Genomic DNA, 17,727 nt, shown 5'->3' with positions numbered 1-17,727 from the left:
TCTACTATGCAAAACTCTAGCAAAGACAAGCAATGGACAAAGACAGAAGTGGAAATTGCGAAGATTGATATTTCATTTAGATATTTATTTTAGGGGTACTTTCCCCCCCCCTCCCCAGTGTTTACAATGCTGAACAGCTGATTATGGGCGGGACCAAAGTCTGATTGACAGCTGTTATGCCATAATCCGGTGCTCATGAATATAATGGTTTCCAGTGCTAATAGTCATCTCCTTGCAACTTATACAAAGGGGGGCTGCGTTCACAGGCTGCGTTCACACTACGTATATTCCGGGCGGAGGTGGTGGCTGCAAGCTCCGGCCGGCCGGGCGGGAGGGGGTGGCGCTAGAAGCTCCTGGCAGCAGGATATTCCGGGCGCGCGCTCCTGCTTTGTACGCGCTGAAGAATGAACATGTACACGCTCCTGCTCTGTACGCGCTGAAGAATGAACATGTTCATTCTTCAGCGCGTACAGAGCAGGAGCGCGCGCCTCCCATAGACTCCCAATATGAGCGGGAGGCTAACGGCATTCCGCGGCGGACAATTCCGTTGCGGAATTCCGCTACTTTTGCTCAGTGGGAACGGGGCCTTATATGGCGGCCATCCACTCAATTTCAACATTGTGTGAACAGATCCTTTCTGTGTTTTTAATCCACTCCTGGTTTTGGTTGCAATACTGACTGAAATATACATATACTGACTGAAATATACGTAGTGTGAACGCAGCCTAATCACAGGTAAAAATTGGAACCTAGACAACCGCTATATGAACACTTATTAGGGTACCATTAAAGCACAAAGTAAAAAACACATTTATCAAAAATGCTGTGAAGTAGAATTGGCTCAGTTGCCCCTAGCAACCAATCAGATTCCACTTTTCATTCCTCACAGACTCTTTGGAAAATGGAAGGTGGAATCTGATTGGTTGCTAGGGGCGACTGAGCCAGTTTCACTTTACACCAGTTTGATCTCCCCTGATGTCTCTATGCATCCCAGGTTTGCCCTAAGCCCGAATACCCCATAATAAACATGGCGTACTCACATCCAATCATCATCATGGCCACGGCAAAGATCTTCTCTCCATCTGTAGTAGGTGCAATATTCCCAAATCCCACGCTAGTGAGGCTGGTCATAGTAAAATACAGCGAGGAGATGTAGACAGAATCCTTGCTCGGCCCACCTTCCCACTTTCCCTGGCCCGATATGTTATACCGATAAGGAGATCCAACGGTTATTCCCAACTGAAAGAGCCAGCTTTCATTTCTAATGGTGTCTCCATTGATGACTTCATAATCTCCAATACTGTACCAGATGCAGGCCAACCAGTGAGCTGCCAGGCCGAAGACGCACACCAACAACACCAAGACCGCCGCTCCATACTCAATGTAGTGATCCAGTTTCCTCGCCACACGTCCCAGTCGTAAAAGACGCACCACTTTCAAAGAACTGAAAAGGCTGCTGATACCCTGGAAGAAGGAAATACAGATATTAGTGGGCAAGTTAAAAGGTAATCAATATGACGCCTATTACACTGTCAGCCTGACTTCCCCAAATCTGAGCATCTGAGCAAATCTTTTAGATCGTCTGGTGTCAGAAAGTACCAGAGATTTGTAATTTACTTCCATAAAAAAATCTCTAGTCTTCCAGTAGTTATCAGCTGCTGTATGTCCTGCAGGAAGCGGTGTATTCTCTCCAGCCTGACATAGCGCTCTCTGCTGCCTCCTCTGTCCATGTCAGGAACTGTCCAGAGCAGAAGAGGTTTTCTATGGGGATTTGCTCCTGCTCTGGACAGTTCCTGACATGGACAGAGGTGGCAGAAGAGAGCACTGTGTCAGACTGGAAAGAATACACCACTTCCTGCAGGACATACAATATTCTTGTCTCATTGAGTTCTAGTTGTAGGAACAAGAAACAGGTAAGCTAATGAGGAGGAGGCCGTAGGCACTATTTATCTGGGCAATAAATGGCGCAATCTAGACACAGGTTTCGGAAGAAACTACTGTATACATGGTACTGTATATAGGACTTGTGCACACTGAATACCACTGGTAACATCCATGTGGACACTGCTGGGCACCATATGTACTTTAACTCTATGGGCAAAGTGACGAGGCAGACATTTTTGCACAGGACACAATACAAGCACTGTATGGCTCTTTGTGGACACAAGATGATACTATGGCAGTACAGTTTGACTCACCGAGTCAGTAGCTGCTCTGGAATAAGGCGGACCCTTTGTCATTGAGGACTATAGGCACTATTTATCTGGGTCTTATTTTCAGGAGATGTCTTATTTTTTCATGAAGAAGAATTCATATGTCACATGTACAGCAGGGACAGAGCGTACGGTACGGCGGCTATAGGCCACCAGGGGCAGCTCACCACAGCACACCCATACAGCACAGCAGGGACAGAGCGTACGGTACGGCGGCTATAGGCCACCAGGGGCAGCTCACCACAGCACACCCATACAGCACAGCAGGGACAGAGCCTACGGTACGGCGGCTATAGGCCACCAGGGGCAGCTCACCACAGCACACCCATACAGCACAGCAGGGACAGAGCGTACGGTATGGCGGCTATAGGCCACCAGAGGGAGCTCACCACAGCACACTTGTACAGCACAGCAAGGACAGTGTACAGTACGGCAGCTTCCAGCCACCAAAGGGAGCTCACCAGAGCACTCGTACAGCACAGCAGGGACAGCGTACAGTATGGTGGCAGGTGGCGGGATAACTTCAGACTGTGTGCAGCTCTACATCTGGAAGTAAGGGACAACAGGCATGGCGACAGGAGACGGGCCTCTTGATGCCTTCCCTGAACATTTACAAGTGACAGCTGTGGAAGGTACCATCAGGGTTGGTGGCTGGTGACAGTCTTCATGTCCTGCTTGCAGCTACTCTGCATAAAACGGTGAAGGTGGGGGACAACGGCGGCGGGCTAAAAAGAATCATAGCTGCATGCCCTGGTGGTCTGTTTGGTGGGCATGCTTCCAAACAAAACCTTGCTAGGTCTTACTTTCGGAGGAAGCCTTATATTTAGCAATTCAGCAAAATAATTTTTGGGGAAACAGGATATGTAGACACTGTATGTAGGTAATGTATAATGCTATGTGGGCACAGTTTGGCAATATGTGAGTATGATGCTTATGAAGTCGCAGTTTAGCTTTATTGGGGAACTTTCTGCAATATATATTGATGGCTTTATGTATGTTAGTATAGTTATGTTCTGATGTGCTAGCCAAACATGATGCCAATCACAAAACCCCAGATCTATTTACCAAGACTAGAGCACAGAGCCAGCAAGCTGCCGATCAGCAGGAAGCAAAGCACACTGAAGAATTACAAGCCGACCGATGCCAAACCGGCAACACCTGTCAGCCCAATTCTCACCCCATTTGGCAGCAAAGTGTGGCAGAGAGAGCCGGTTCCAATGTAGAACGCAGATGCATCTGTTATCAGGAGGATAACGGACGGGGAAGCACAGGAGATTGTATGATAGATGCAACTTATAATGGTCGGAAATAATCATCTATCAGACAAGGGCCACAGGTCAAGGGCCTCCTGTGACTTGTAAATTAGTAACATTAATTTGGCAGGTGTGAATATTTAATGGTGAACTTGGTGAATTTAGAAAACCAGAGGATTTTAGATTATAAATGTCATCATTACAGATGTTCTTGAGGCTCTTCAGCCGTGATCTTAATATCAGTCATTGAGGCTTGAGGACAGAACGGCTGTCTGGAGGCCCGGTATCTGTACGATATGCAGATTGGACACAAAGGCTGCTTCATCTTTTAGGAAATATTCAGATTTTTTTTGCATTTTGTTGCAATTAAATAATGCAAGAAAAATAAATAAAAGTGGGAGTTTATCTATGTCACAATAGGACATAAGGTTTGTTTTTATGAAGCATTCCATTTAAAGGGGTAGTTCACAAAAAAAAATTCTTTCAAATCAATTGGTGCAAGAATGTGCCAGAGATTTGTAATATGCTTCTACTAAAAAAAAATATCTGGATTCTTCCAGCACTTATCAGCTACTGTATGTCCTGCAGGAAGTGGTGTATTATTTACAGTCTGGAGAGCAGGAAAGGTTTTCTATAGGGATTTGCTACTGCTCTGGTCAGTTCCTGACATGGACAAAGGTGGCAGCAGAGAGCGATGTGTCAGACTGGAAAGAATATAGTGTTATCACTAGTAGTACTGGCTTCAGCATTTTTTCCCCAGACAGGAAGTTGTGTAGTCCTTTCATTTTCATAGTTGTGTTGTCTCAGCATCTCCCTCTCTGGAGACAACGTATCATCCTCTGCTAACTCAGTAGGCTTGCTTGCCTGAAATTTTGCTGGTTGGTCAGTGATCAAATACTTATTTCATGTAATAAAATGCTAATTAATAACTTTAAAAAATCATACAATGGGATTTTCTCAATTTGTTTTTTTTTTTACTAGATTCTGTCTCTCACAGGTGAAGTGTACCTACCATGAATTATTCACCCCTCTCCATTCTTTGTCAGTGGGAAAACTTACAAAATCCTCAGTGTATCATATACTTTCCCCCCCATTGTATTGGTCTATTAGGTTACCGCTTTCTAATATTAAGATGTAAACGTCCAGTCTTGAAATTGTTCCTCAACAATTAAAATCCAATGCCAAAGACGCGTAGACAAGCTCTGTTCTTGGTGGTGCCAAAACTGACATCAAGCTTCGAAGAGAGACTTGTGTATATTGTAATGTGACATTTTATTGCCTCTGAAATCACTGGGAACACTGGGAAACATCCTCTTCATTACAATCATCACGCTTGCTCGTGGCTAGACGTATCAATCTTATACCGTTGTAACCCACGTTTTCATGAAATCGTCAGTGTATATTCTCCACAGACCACCTCATAGTGTTACAATGAGTGTCCATATAGTGTATGTAGAGTATAGGGCTTGTTATGCCCAATTGCAGTTGTTTGCAACCAATGGCTGAACTAAGACTCCCAGTATGCCTTGACAACAGCTACAGCATAGTTGCAAACAAGGGACAAGAGGATGCTGAAGGGGGTACTGGTATGATGAGGAAGGGACACGAGGAGGATGAAGGGGGAATTAGTATGATGATGGAGGGGCAGGAGGATGAGACGGGTAGTACTATGATGATGGAAGGGCAGGAGGATGAAGAGGGTAGTAGTATGATTATGGAGGGGCAAGGAGGATGATGAAGGGGTAGTAGTAATATGATGATGGAGGGGCAGGAGGATGAAGGGGGTGGTAGTATGATGATGGAGGAGCAGTAGGATGAAGGGGATAGTAGTATAGTGATACGGGGTGCAGCTGCATCATATGGGTACAAACTACCAGTATGTACAGTCAGTCAGTAGAATGCTATCTCTGAGTCTCAGCCTGCTCTGAATGGGATGTGTAATATACTGGGGACCTGAAACTGGGGTGTGTAATATACTGGGGACCTAATACTGGGGTGTGTAATATACTGGGGACTAGGGATGGTCCGAACCGAGTTCGGTTCGGGTTCGTATGAACCCGAACCCTCGGTAATGATTCCCGCTGTCTGCCCGCTCCGTGGAGCGGGCGGATCCAGCGGGTGGACTGCATGGAAAACTGGGATACAGCCATAGCCATAGGCTGTATCCCAGTTTTCAGGGCGTTACTCCCGTTGGATCCGCCCGCTCCACGGAGCGGGCAGACAGCCGGAATCTGCTGCCAAGCGTTCGGGTTCATACGAACCCGAACCTCGGCAGGTTCGGACCATCCCTACTGGGGACCTGATACTGGGGTGTGTAATGCTCCTTTTTGTGTTGTTCTCAGGGGCGGTCTTGGCATTTCTGGGGCCCCAAGCCCAAGCGAAGTTATGTCTGGGCCCCCCCCCCTCGACACGCGTTCCAAAACAATAGACCGTTGTGTGTTGCCCCCAGTAGTATATACCACTTGTGCGCTACCGCCAGTAATATATACTCCTTGTGTGCTGCCCCAATAGTATATACCCCTTGTGTCCTGCCCCCAGTAGTATATACCCCTTGTTTGCTTTCCCCAGTAGTATATAGACCCCTGTGTGTTCCCCCAGTTATATATAGCCCCCGTGTGCTCCCCCAGAAGTATATAGACCTCCTGTGTGCTGCCCCAGTTGTACATACAGTAGATCCCCTGTGTGCTGCCCCCAGTTGTATATACCCCCTGTGTGCTCCCCCACTAGTATATAGGCCCCCTGTGTGCTCCCTCAGGGGTATTTATCCCCCCTGTGTGCTCCCCCACTTGGATATAGACCTCCCGTGTGCTCCTCCAGTAGTATATAAACCCCCTGTGTGGTTCCCCCAGTAGTATATAGACCCCCTGTGTGCCCCACCAGTATTATATAGACCCCTTGTGTGCTGCCCCAGTAGTATACAGACCCCTGTGTGCTCCCCCAGTTATGTATAGACTACCTGTGTGCCTCACAAGTAGTATATAGACCCCCTGTATGTCCCCCCAGTAGTATATAGACCCCCTGTGTGCCCCACCATTAGTATATAGACCCCTGTGTGCTCCCCCACTTGGATAAAGACCTCCTGTGTGCTCTCCAAGTTGTATATAGACCCCATTCTTCTGCCCCAAGTAGTATATAGACCCCCTGTGTGCTGCCCCCAGTAGTATATAGACCCCTCTGTAAAGACCCAGTAGTCTATAGCCCCCCTGTGTGCTCCCCCTGTTATATAGCCCCCCTGTGTGCTCCCCCCATTTATAAAGACGCCTGATGTGCGCTTCCCCAGTTAAACAGACCCCTGTGTGCTCCCCCTCCCATATAGTATATAACACAATAAAACAAACACTATACTCACCTGTGTCCGGGCGTCTCCTCTTCTCTTCACTGTTGTGGCTGCAGGAAGGGTTTTCCCTGCGATCACAAGAGGCAGCACTCCCCTTGTCCTGGCGCCGATGTTCCAGTGATGTCACTGGAGCGCTGGCACCACAAGGACAAAGCTGCCACTTGTGACCGCAGGGAAAACCCTTCCTGCGGCCACAAGAGTGACTGACAGGAAGGGAGCCAATGTCTCCCGCCCTGTCAGTGCTGCTGCATGTAACTATGAGCGCTCATTACGAGTGCTCATAGTTACAGTTCAGATGGCAGCAGCAAGCGAGGCAGCGGTCCTGAGCACAAGAGCGGGGCGTGGGGGCCCCCCTGGATGTTGGGGGCCCCAAGCGATCGCTTGGGGTGCTTGGTGCCAAAGACCGCCACTGGTTGTTCTGACTGTAAATTTTAACTGGAAAATTTTGAACCAACACCCATGATATGCCACACCTCACCGAGACCACACCCATAATAGGCCACACCCCTTTTAAATGCTAAAGTGTCCCTGGAAAAAAAATTTCAAATGTTGGCAACTATGCTACAGGTTGTAGGCCAATGCCTTATTGTAAGTGTCACTGCTTCATATACATGGATTTCTAAAGTTACATAGACTCAAGCCTATTGTTCTTCTAGGATTCAGAACTTGTAAGCGTGACGTCCAGGCTGTCGCTCATTATACCTATGAAGGATAAGGAGGATACTTGTTATATCCTTTACTGCACTATGTATCTGATCATTGGGGCTTCTTTTAGGCTTTGGGTGTCTGAACAAGATAAAATGTAAGTAATTCTAAAGCCAATTGTCAGAAAATTAGGTCACAGTCCTATGGCTGTAACACTGGGACCTTCTGGCTCCTCACCATAGGGTTAGGTGAACTGTTAAATTATTTTTCAAAATAGTAATTAAGTATGTCAACGGGCAAACGTGTCCCGTTCCCCCCATTATACTCAATGTTCTGTATTTTTATATAAGTAGCTTTTTTTTTCTTAATTTGGTCTTATTGAAGTCATATAAACAGAATAATGCAAATAATAGATGGTAATGAGCAGGAATAAAAGAGATACAACATGTCCCCTAAGCTAAGAATTACCCAGAAAAGAGCCTCATTACTGATATAAGGAATACTAAACTAAACTAAAAGAAAGCAAAATGGCATCCGTACATAGAGTGACCTATGATGCAATTAATGGAGATGGCCGTGAGGAACAGGGATAAAGAGATAGGAGGAAAATGAGAAGCAGCCAAACCATTATACAAACACACACCCAGAAGGAAGAAAAGAGAATCATAAAATATGGAGAAAAAATGGGGAGACCCTTAAAGCAACAATTACTCTACATAGAGAAGAGGAGCCTAGAAATCTGAGCGAACTAAAACTATAGCACGAATGCGGCAAAAAGAGGGGCAACAACCCCGAAACAGCCACCTGCAGATGGGAGGTCTCTTCTTTTGAAGAGATTGTTTGGGCTGGCACAGATCCTCAGTCAATGTTCTATGACTTCTAGATAAAGTGAAACACTGACTTGAAGGGACATCCCTTTACCTAAGAGGTATGAAAGCTATTTTGCATCTCTGCAGCGTCCTAGAGAGGGGTCCAGTGTCTTTTCTAAGGGCCCTATTCCACCGGACGATTATCGTTCAGAATATCGTTAAATCGTTCGAATCTAAACAATAATCGTTCGTTTAGACGACTAACTAACGACTAACGACCGAACGAGAAATCGTTGGTCGTTCAATAAGACCTGGACCTATTTTTATCGTTGCTCGTTCGCAAATCGTTCGCATTAAATAAGACATCGTTCGGTCGTTTGCAGTAGTGACGAACGCAAATAGCGACGACAAGACGACCGCAAGAACGATCATAAGTAACGATTATCTTTCCATGTAAATGGGTGAACGATTTCAGGACTTTCGTGATAGCGGTCGTTTGGATCGTTTAACGTTAACGATTATGCGAACAATAATCGTCCCGTGGAATAGGGTCGGTATCATACAGTACAGTACAGACCAATAGTTTGGACACACCTTCTCATTCAAAGAGTTTTCTGTATTTTCATGACTATGAAAATTGTAGATTCACACTGAAGGCGTCAAAACTATGAATTAACACATGTGGAATAATATACTGAACAAAAAAGTGTGAAACAACTGAAAATCTTAAAGTAGCTGCATTTTGCTTTGATTCCTGCTTTGCACACTCACTCACTTCACAGGTGTGCCCTGTCAGGTGTAATAAGTGGGATTTCTTGCCTTATAAATGGGGTTGGGACTAGAGATGAGCGAACCTGGAGCATGCTGGAGTCGATCCGAACCCGAACTTTCGGCATTTGATTAGCGGTGGCTGCTGAACTTGGATAAAGCCCTAAGGCTATGTGGAAAACATGGATATAGTCATTGGCTGTATCCATGTTTTTCAGACAACCTTAGAGCTTTATCCAAGTTCAGCAGCCCCAGCTAATCAAATGCCGAACGTTCGGGTTCGGATCGACTCGAACCCGAACCCGGTTCTCTTATCTCTAGTTGGGACCAATAGTTGTGTTGTGCAGAAGTCAGGTGGATACACAGCTGATAGTCCTACTAAATAGACTGTTAGAATTTGTATTATGGCAAGAAAAAAGCAGCTAAGTAAAGAAAAATGAGTGGCCATCATTACTTTAAGAAATAAGGGTCAGTCTGTCCAAAAAATTGGGTAAACTTTGAAAGTGATCCCAAATGCAGTTGCAAAACCCATCAATCGCTACAAAGAAACTGGCTGACATGAGGACCGCCCCAGGAAAGGAAGAGCAAGAGTCACCTCTGCTGCGGAGGAGAAGCTCATCTGAGTTACCAGCCTCATAAATCGCAGGTTACCAGCAGCTCAGATTAGAGACCAGGTCAATGGCACACAGAGTTCCAGCAGCAGAGACATCTCTACAATAACTGGTAAGACTCTGTGCAGCAGCCTTCATGGTAAAATAGCTGCTAGGAAACTACTGCTAAGAACAGGCAACAAGCAGAAGAGACTTGTTTGGGCTAAAGAACACAAGGAATGGACATTAGACCAGTGGAAATCTCTGCTTTGGTCTGACGAGTGAAGGCAAAAGGGCCAACAAGTGCTAAGCATCTCTGGGAACTCCTTCAAGACTGCTGAAAAACCATTTCGGGTGACTACCGCTTGAAGCTCGTCAAAAGAATGCCAAGAGTGTGCAAAGCATTGATTAAAGTGAAAGGCAGACCTAGAATATAAGACATATTTTCAGTTGTTTCACACTTTTTTGGTAAATATATAATCCCACATGTGTTAATTCATAGTTTTGATGCCTTTAGTGTGAATCTACAATTTTCATAGTCATGAAAATACAGAAAACTCTTTGAATTAGAAGGTGTGTCCAAACTTTTGGTCTGTACTGTACATGTGTGTAACCTCTGAGACTGTAGTCTGTAATATGCAACTTCCACCACTAGACGTCACTGTTCTTTTGCACGGCTGAAAGCTAAAAGTATAGGACGGTTAACTGATGTCTCTATTATTGATTGTGTATTTCCCGCCAATGTCTTCTGATTCTCAAGTAACCAATCCCTGAGCTAGTTACCTCAGGAGTATTCACCTATGACAAAGGGTATTGCCCAATCAGGTCCCCTTCTGTTAGCCATATATATATATATATATATATATATATATATAGTAGGGTGGGATTGATGGGTTCAGTGTAGTTTGTAGTATTGCCATTGTATGGGAGAGAGTATCTTCACAGAGCCAGCTGAACGTGTTCTTCCATGCTGTGGACTGTCGCAAGGAGCCTTTCTTCTTACTTCTAGATCCTAGCCATGTCCGCCTAGAGCACTGTGTGGAGCTGTAGTGAAGGACGGTAATAACCTATTCATGCTGAGGGACTGTCTTCTATCCTTCTTCTCTGTCTTTTCTACCTCTGAAGGTAGCAGAAGGCATCTACAAGAGTAACTGAGGTACCAACAATAGTCAGTAGTTTAGCTATGTGCAAAGGCCAAGTCTCTACTGCAACTTGCTAGCAGGTCCCTGAAGAGTCTGCCGAACAACTAGCTCTTTCACTAGGTAGACCTATTATCGTGTCACTCTGTGCCGCATAACAGCATAAGGCAGACATCTCTTCCGGTAGATTCAGGAATTGTCTCTAACAGCCCCAGCTGAGCCACCATGCCTAAATAGGTCCCGTCTCCTATAACCACTGCTGCTAACTAGCTATCAGTATACTGTCTACCTATATTAAACTCATCTGCTATACTCTCAAGTGTATTTCAACTTTAGTATTGTGTCAAGTATATCTCAAGCAGCTATATCTCACATGTATTACAGTATTACAAGCAGACTATTGTCTTCTGAAGATTATGAAGCTCTTATCAGTGTTTGTGGACTCTGTATGTCTTGCCTCCCCAGAGGAGTGATTATCGCCGTAAACAAAAGGGTATTGTATTCTAAGCTGTGAGATTCTGCACTTGTCCTTCAAAGTGTTACAGTAAAAACTATTCCTGGTTCATCTTACCATAGTCTCAGTTGTCCTTTGCACCCACACTCGCACCTGTTCAGGAGCTCGCTTCTTTACACTGCACTACAGCTATTACAACTCTCAACTGGTGCTGTTGTGCTGCCACAGTGCAGCCAAGCCAGCATTCAGGGGTGACCAGTTGGTCCCACTCCTGGCTCACCATGACAAGTGCCAGTGTGGTGCTTCGTGCTCTCCAACATCTGTACCCTTGAGTTGCTGCGCTCCCCCGTGGCCTGCCGCATATCCTTACTACTTCAGCAATATATCCAAGTCAGGATTATCTCAGAGCTCCATGATTTTCCAGGGAAAGCGAACGCAGACCTGCCAACTCAGCACTTGTCTGCCCTTCGTTCCCTGCTCGCTGCTTTTACACTCAAAGACAGAAAGTGGGAGAGACCATCCGAATGATCCTTAGATCATTCGGGCGACTCACTGAAGTCAGAGGTGGTCTGCTGCCGGCACTCCTATTACATGGGACAAGGTGCAGCAGACTGTCGCTGATCTTTCAGCATGATGAAAGACCACAATCAGTCGACATTGAGCATACCGGCTGATCATCGCCTTTCAACATGTGCTCTTATATTCATTTCTAATCTGATATGCTAATGAGGTCCCGTTGAGCTCTGGAGGCCAGCCTCTTATCTCAAACTTATCTATTCTTTGCTGCGAGGCGTGACTGATTGAGAAGAGGAGGCGCACGTCACGGGGGGAGGAGAGATCATTTTGAATTGCTCACCCCAAGCTGGCCTCCAGTGCTCAACGGGACCTCATTAGCATATTGGATTACAGACAAATATAACAGCAACCAGGTGATCGATTGAAAAGTGCACCACACCAGCTTATTCCCTGCAGCGGCGTCGACAGGCTGGTATGTAAATCTTTAAAATCGTTTTTAAAAATGTAAAAACTATCAAAAAATAAATAAACAAGTATGAAAAAGAATCAGATAAAAATAAAATATATACAGACTAAAAAAAATAAAAAACGTAAATTGATTACAGCATTTAGAAAAGTTCAAAACAAAGAATATAACATTATCAATTCCTCACAACATCTGAAAAGAAACTAATGCCAGAATTTTTATTTTTGGTCTCCAACTAACCTAAAAAGCATGTATTAAAAAATGTAAAAAAAAACCACCTGCAAATAGTACCAATTAAATGGCAACTCACCCTGCAAATAACAAGCCCTTATGCAGCTCCATAGTCATTCTCTGAAGGCATCGGACTCATCTCTGGTGAGCACGTGCACAGGCTTCTGACGGGGATTTCTCTGCGGTGGAATGGTCCGGGACTTCGAGAGGGGGATAAGTATAAGGGGCTCCACCGGGGGGCCGGGATGACAGGTCCCCTTAATATTTCTTTCCCTTATATGGTTAATAGATAACATGCTTGCTGCCTGCAGCCACCTCTAGGTGGAGCTGAAGAGCTTACTGCAAACTGTATATATGTTAAACACTATGGCGAGACAGTATACGGCTAGAATCTAGGACTCCTCCAGTCTGGGATGGATAAAATCAGAATGTATATGCTAAGACATACAACATGACGTGTCTGACAATACAAAAAAAATTGCAAAAATAGCTCTTACGTAATCCATGCTCATATTCCTATTATTAGTCTAACAATGGCTCCTCTGCTCCCGGCAAAAGAGAAATGAGCAACGCGGCTTCTACAGGGGGGAAGGACGGTCGCGTATTTCACTGAAACAAAAGGACAAATCACTTTGAAATGTCCCCTAGTTGTTCACATCTTAATGTTCAGCACAATATCATGTTATCAGATGTGACACAATGCTTACTGCTGCTGCATGACTCCCAGCCATCTCCATGCTAATGCAGCACAGGAAAACCCTACATTTAACACGAGGTGCCGGGGAATAAATTACAAGGAAAAAGCCATTAAGGCGACTGTCACTTGTCATTTGCTTCATATCTCCACATTTCTGTTTGATTATAGAAGGGAAAATGTGTCTTGTTCACAGGTCAAATAAAGTCAGACGCTTAAAGTGTAACGGTCATTTAGATTCTTTTTTTTTTGTGTGCAGAATGAATAGTAAAAAGTGATTTTAAGAAACTCTGTAATATGTTTTATTAAGCAAAAGTTTTCCTTCTGTACTTAAAAAGCTGTTTTTCAGCCCCACACACACACACTTCTTATCTGCTCATTACTAAATCCCCTATTACACGAAGCTATGCAGCGCTTGTTTGATTCTCGTTCCCTGCTCGCTGCCGCCGCTATTGCACGCAACGGCAGTGAGCAGGTGAGTACAGGGGAGGCTGCGGGAAGCTGCCCGGGTGATCGCTAGATCGCCCGGGCAGCACATAGAAGGTAACAGCGGTCTGCTGCTGCACCTGTTCCACGGAGCAATGGCAGCAGATCACTGCTATCTATGGGGAAGATTTATCAAACATGGTGTAAAGTGAAACTGGCCCCTAGCAACCAATCAGATTCCATTTTGCATTCCTCACAGACTCTTTGGAAAATGAAAGGTGGAATCTGATTGGTTGCTAGGGGCAACTAAGACAATTCTAGTTTACACCATGGTTGATAAATCTCCCCCTAACATGTTGAAAGACAAACAACTGCAACGATCAGCCGACATCGTTCATGTCAGCTGATTGTTGTCTTCTATCACAGAAGACAATTATCATCCGTAACGGCCAATTTCGGTCGATAATCGTTTTGTGTACTAGGGCCTTAAAGGGGTAGTGCGGCGCTACGTAATTATTGACAAAATAACACACATTACAAAGTTATACAACTTTGTAATGTATGTTATGTATGTGAATGACCCCGTCTGTGTACCCGGAAGTGTAGTGCAGTATACATACCTGATCCGTGTCGACCGACCCTGTCTGTAATCTTGTCAAAGATGTCATCTTCGGGAGGCCGGCCGACCCGCTCCTGCCGTCCCTCATGCCGGCCCACCTCTGCCGTATCATAACTGTGCTCAGCCGCGATTGGCACAATTATGAGCATAACCACACTTTAATAACACTTTATTTTTTACTTTTACACTTATACTAGAAGCCCCCCTGGGGAACTTCTAGTGTAAGTACTCTGATAGATATGCAGCATAGATCGGTGAGATAGGCACATTGATTGCTTCCGGCTGCTGCAGCCAGAAGCAATCGAGTGCCGAGCCGGGATCAGTGCCATTATGGCGCTGACCCCGGACGGGGTAAGGTCTACCCCACTAGACACCAGGGATCGGCTGCATCAAGTAATCGGATGCAGCTGTCAACTTTGCCAGCTGCATCCAATTACTTTATTAGCGGGAACGGCAATCGGACCGTGCCCGCTAATAGCCGTGGCCGCGGGCTACGAGCGGCACCCGGGACCGCGGCGGTTCAGAGCGGACACGTGGAGGCCGCCCTGGACGTACGGGTACGTCCAGGGTTGCCTAGGGGTTAAAGGGGTTGTTTACAAAAAAAAATCTTTCAAATCAACTGGTACCAGAAAGTGCCATAGAGTTGTCATTTACTTCTATTAAAAAAAATCCATTCTTCCAGTACTTATCAGCTGCGGTATTATGTATTAAGTGGTGTATTATCTCCAGTCTGACACAGTGCTCTCTGCTGCCACCTCTTTTTTGTTGACAGCTATCCCTTTAACATCTTAGGCATACAAATACAATATGGGCCTATAGCAGTCTATGAATGTGATATTACGTATATGATATGACTCTGATCTGTAATAAGGATTTGGCACTTGGGCTCAAGTTAGAGACACGCTGCCAAGTGCAACGCTCACAATGCTGGGATGACTCCTCAGATGCTTTAAAATGTTGGGCAGATCTCCCGCTACGGCAATAATCCGATGGCTTATAAATGAAGATCTCATAACTGGAAGAGAAATAGCCCCCAAGCAGACGTCCACCCCTGACCCCATCCCTTCCTACACAACGCCGGACAGCTGTAATGTGTTAGTCGATAGACAGGCTGTACCTGTGAAATTGTGTAGGACCCCCTATGGAGAAAAAAAGCAGGAATGGAGGAGATGTCGCTGTTTTTCTAGCTCAAGGTGAAATGTTGGACTTAATGAAAAGAGAAAGCATGTAGGTTTCCTCTAAGTGATCCCCAGCTGTTACACAACTCCAACTCCAATCAATGAGCAGGAGAGACACAGAACGGGGAAGACTGATCTAAGGGGCTGCAAAAAGGCGGTCGGCAATACTGAGAAGATGGTTTATTAGGCCCAATATTTGCATGTTGGATCCCAACCAAAGACTTACATAAGGAACCAAGAGGAAAGGACCTGTTGCTTCTGACTCCCTTCATGTGCAATAAACAATTCTCCTTTACCGTATCGCAGCAGAAAATCCGCTGCGGATCCGCAGCAGATCCGCAGCAGATTTAACTGAATGAATGAACACAGCATTAAATACGCACTGTCAAATCCGCAGCAGATCCGCAGCGGATTTTACAGTGCGTATTTGATGCTGTGTTCATTCATTTAATCAAATCTGCTGCGGATCCGCAGCGGATTTGACAGTGCGTATTTGATGCTGTGTTCATTCATTTAATCAAATCTCCTGCGGATCCGCAGCGGATTTTCTGCTGCGATACGGTAGGTGTGAAGGCACCCTAAAGGGGTTGTTCACATAAAAAAAAAAATAAATCTTTCAAATCAGCTGGTGCCAGAAAGTGCCAGAGATTTATAATTTACTTCTATTAAAAAATCTTGACTCTTCTTGTAGAGTCTTCTTCTTTATGTCAGGAACTGTCCAGAGCAGTAGCAAATCCCCATAGAACACCTCTACTCCTCTGGACAGTTCCTGACATGGACAGAGGTGGCAGCAGAGAGCACTGTGTCAGACTGGAAAGAATACACCACTTCCTGCAGGACATACAGCAACTGATATCAGAAAGTTATATAGATTTGTAATTTACTTCTATTAAAAAATCTCTTCCCATGCTTATCAGCTGCTGTATGTCCTGCAGGAAATGTTATTTTATTTTCAGTCTGACACAGTGTTTTTTGCTGACATCTCTGGCGGACACAGGAACTCTGTCTCTGTTTTCTATGAATCCCCATAGAAAACATCTCCTGCTCTGGACAGTTTCTGACATAGACAGAGGTGGCAGCAGAGAGCACTGTGTCAGACTGAAAATAAAACATTTCCTGCATGACATACAGCAGCTAATAAGTATGGGAAAATATAACTTTCTGACATCAGTTGATTTGAAATAAAAAGATTTTCACTGGACAACCACTTTAAGAACATTTCAGTCGGGGGGCGTGGCGAACCGCCGATGAGTCAGGTCGCAGGGTGAAGGGGCTCCTGTGCCACACAGCTTTAATATAAGACCCAGACGTGCTCTAACCCACCCCTGTACCCCGGCCTATGTGGGGAACAAAGAGGGAGACCCCCAGACAGCAGCAGCCTGCAGCGTGTCCGACCCCCGGAGCTCAGACAGCATACCGGTACCTCACACGGGCCGCTGCCTGCACGCCGCAGCTGCGGCCATCTTCCCCCACAACTTCTGCGGTCCTGGAGCCACTTGCTCATCGGCTTGCCAGTATCCCGCACTCCCCGCCAAAAAACCCGCCCTCCCGTCCACTCCAGCAAGCCCTGTACCCCCGGAGTCGCGATCAGAGCCCTGCAGCAGACTCCGCTGTGCAGGGCACATGTGCTGTGGTGCCATCTCGCCTTCCTGAACGCGTCTTCGGCCACGAGGGTGAGTTAACCCCCTCCCTGCTGCCTGCCAGCAGTCAGACCCTGTCCTCGCCGCACCCTGATCCCTGTCCCCTAAATCCTGGTGCCCTGGACCCTCACCCTCCTCCCTGTTCTACCAGTGACTCTACAGTAAGGCCCCACGGTCTCTTAAAGGGCCAGCAGCGCATTTCTACATATATGATGGCGGCGACCCCAAAACCCCAGAAGAAGGATAAAAACAAGGCTGGTGGAGACAATGTGGGTGCCACCCTATCTAGAACCTCTCAGCAAGCCACCAAGTCCGAAGTCCCCCGCAAATCTGGAAGCAGGCACTCTGATTCAGACTCTGATGCCTCCCTAATGGGTCCCTCCTCCCCTCAGGGTGTACGGGACATGCTTTCACAATTGCCTACAAAGAGTGACTTACAAACCCTCTTATCTGAAGTGAAAGATGCTTTCAGAGTACAGATTGCTGCGGTCCGAAAAGACATTCAACATATTGTGCTAAGGGTAGAAACTTTAGAGGAGGACCATGACTCTACCCGGGCATATATTTCTAGCCTGCAGTCCACCGTGTCTTCCCAAGCCTCTGCACTAGACGATATGCAGCGCCACATTGAAGATCTTGACAACAGAGGCAGGCGCAACAATATTAGGGTGCGGGGGCTCCCGGAAGCGACGCAGGACAATGACCTGGAATCCACTCTGGAGGGTCTCTTCAACACGCTCTTAGGTGAA

The 17,727-nt window shown here is 45.9% G+C and overlaps 1 protein-coding gene and 1 long non-coding RNA gene across 4 annotated transcripts in view; one reads left to right on the top strand and one right to left on the bottom strand.

The window, feature by feature from the left end:
* KCNH1 (potassium voltage-gated channel subfamily H member 1) overlaps positions 1-17,727 on the bottom strand; it is a 250,570-nt gene that overhangs the window by 182,824 nt on the left and 50,019 nt on the right. For both annotated transcript variants that reach the window (XM_069954618.1, XM_069954617.1), the window contains one exon: positions 1,041-1,464. In XM_069954618.1, coding sequence (XP_069810719.1) covers positions 1,041-1,464 — 424 coding nt within the window. The remainder of the gene's footprint in view (positions 1-1,040; positions 1,465-17,727) is intronic.
* LOC138774067 (uncharacterized) overlaps positions 1,002-17,727 on the top strand; it is a 35,698-nt gene continuing 18,972 nt past the window's right edge. The window contains exons 1-2 of one of the 2 annotated variants that reach the window (XR_011360247.1): positions 1,002-1,087; positions 1,310-1,505. This is a non-coding gene — a long non-coding RNA (uncharacterized lncRNA). Of the gene's footprint in view, positions 1,506-17,727 lie in introns of both variants that reach the window. The other variant, XR_011360246.1, reaches the window with a different exon arrangement.

This window comes from Dendropsophus ebraccatus, chromosome 15 (genome assembly GCF_027789765.1).
Source record: "Dendropsophus ebraccatus isolate aDenEbr1 chromosome 15, aDenEbr1.pat, whole genome shotgun sequence".
Taxonomy (NCBI): domain Eukaryota; kingdom Metazoa; phylum Chordata; class Amphibia; order Anura; family Hylidae; genus Dendropsophus; species Dendropsophus ebraccatus.
Note: the sequence above shows the minus strand (reverse complement) of the source record. Positions and strands in the feature narration are given on the sequence as shown.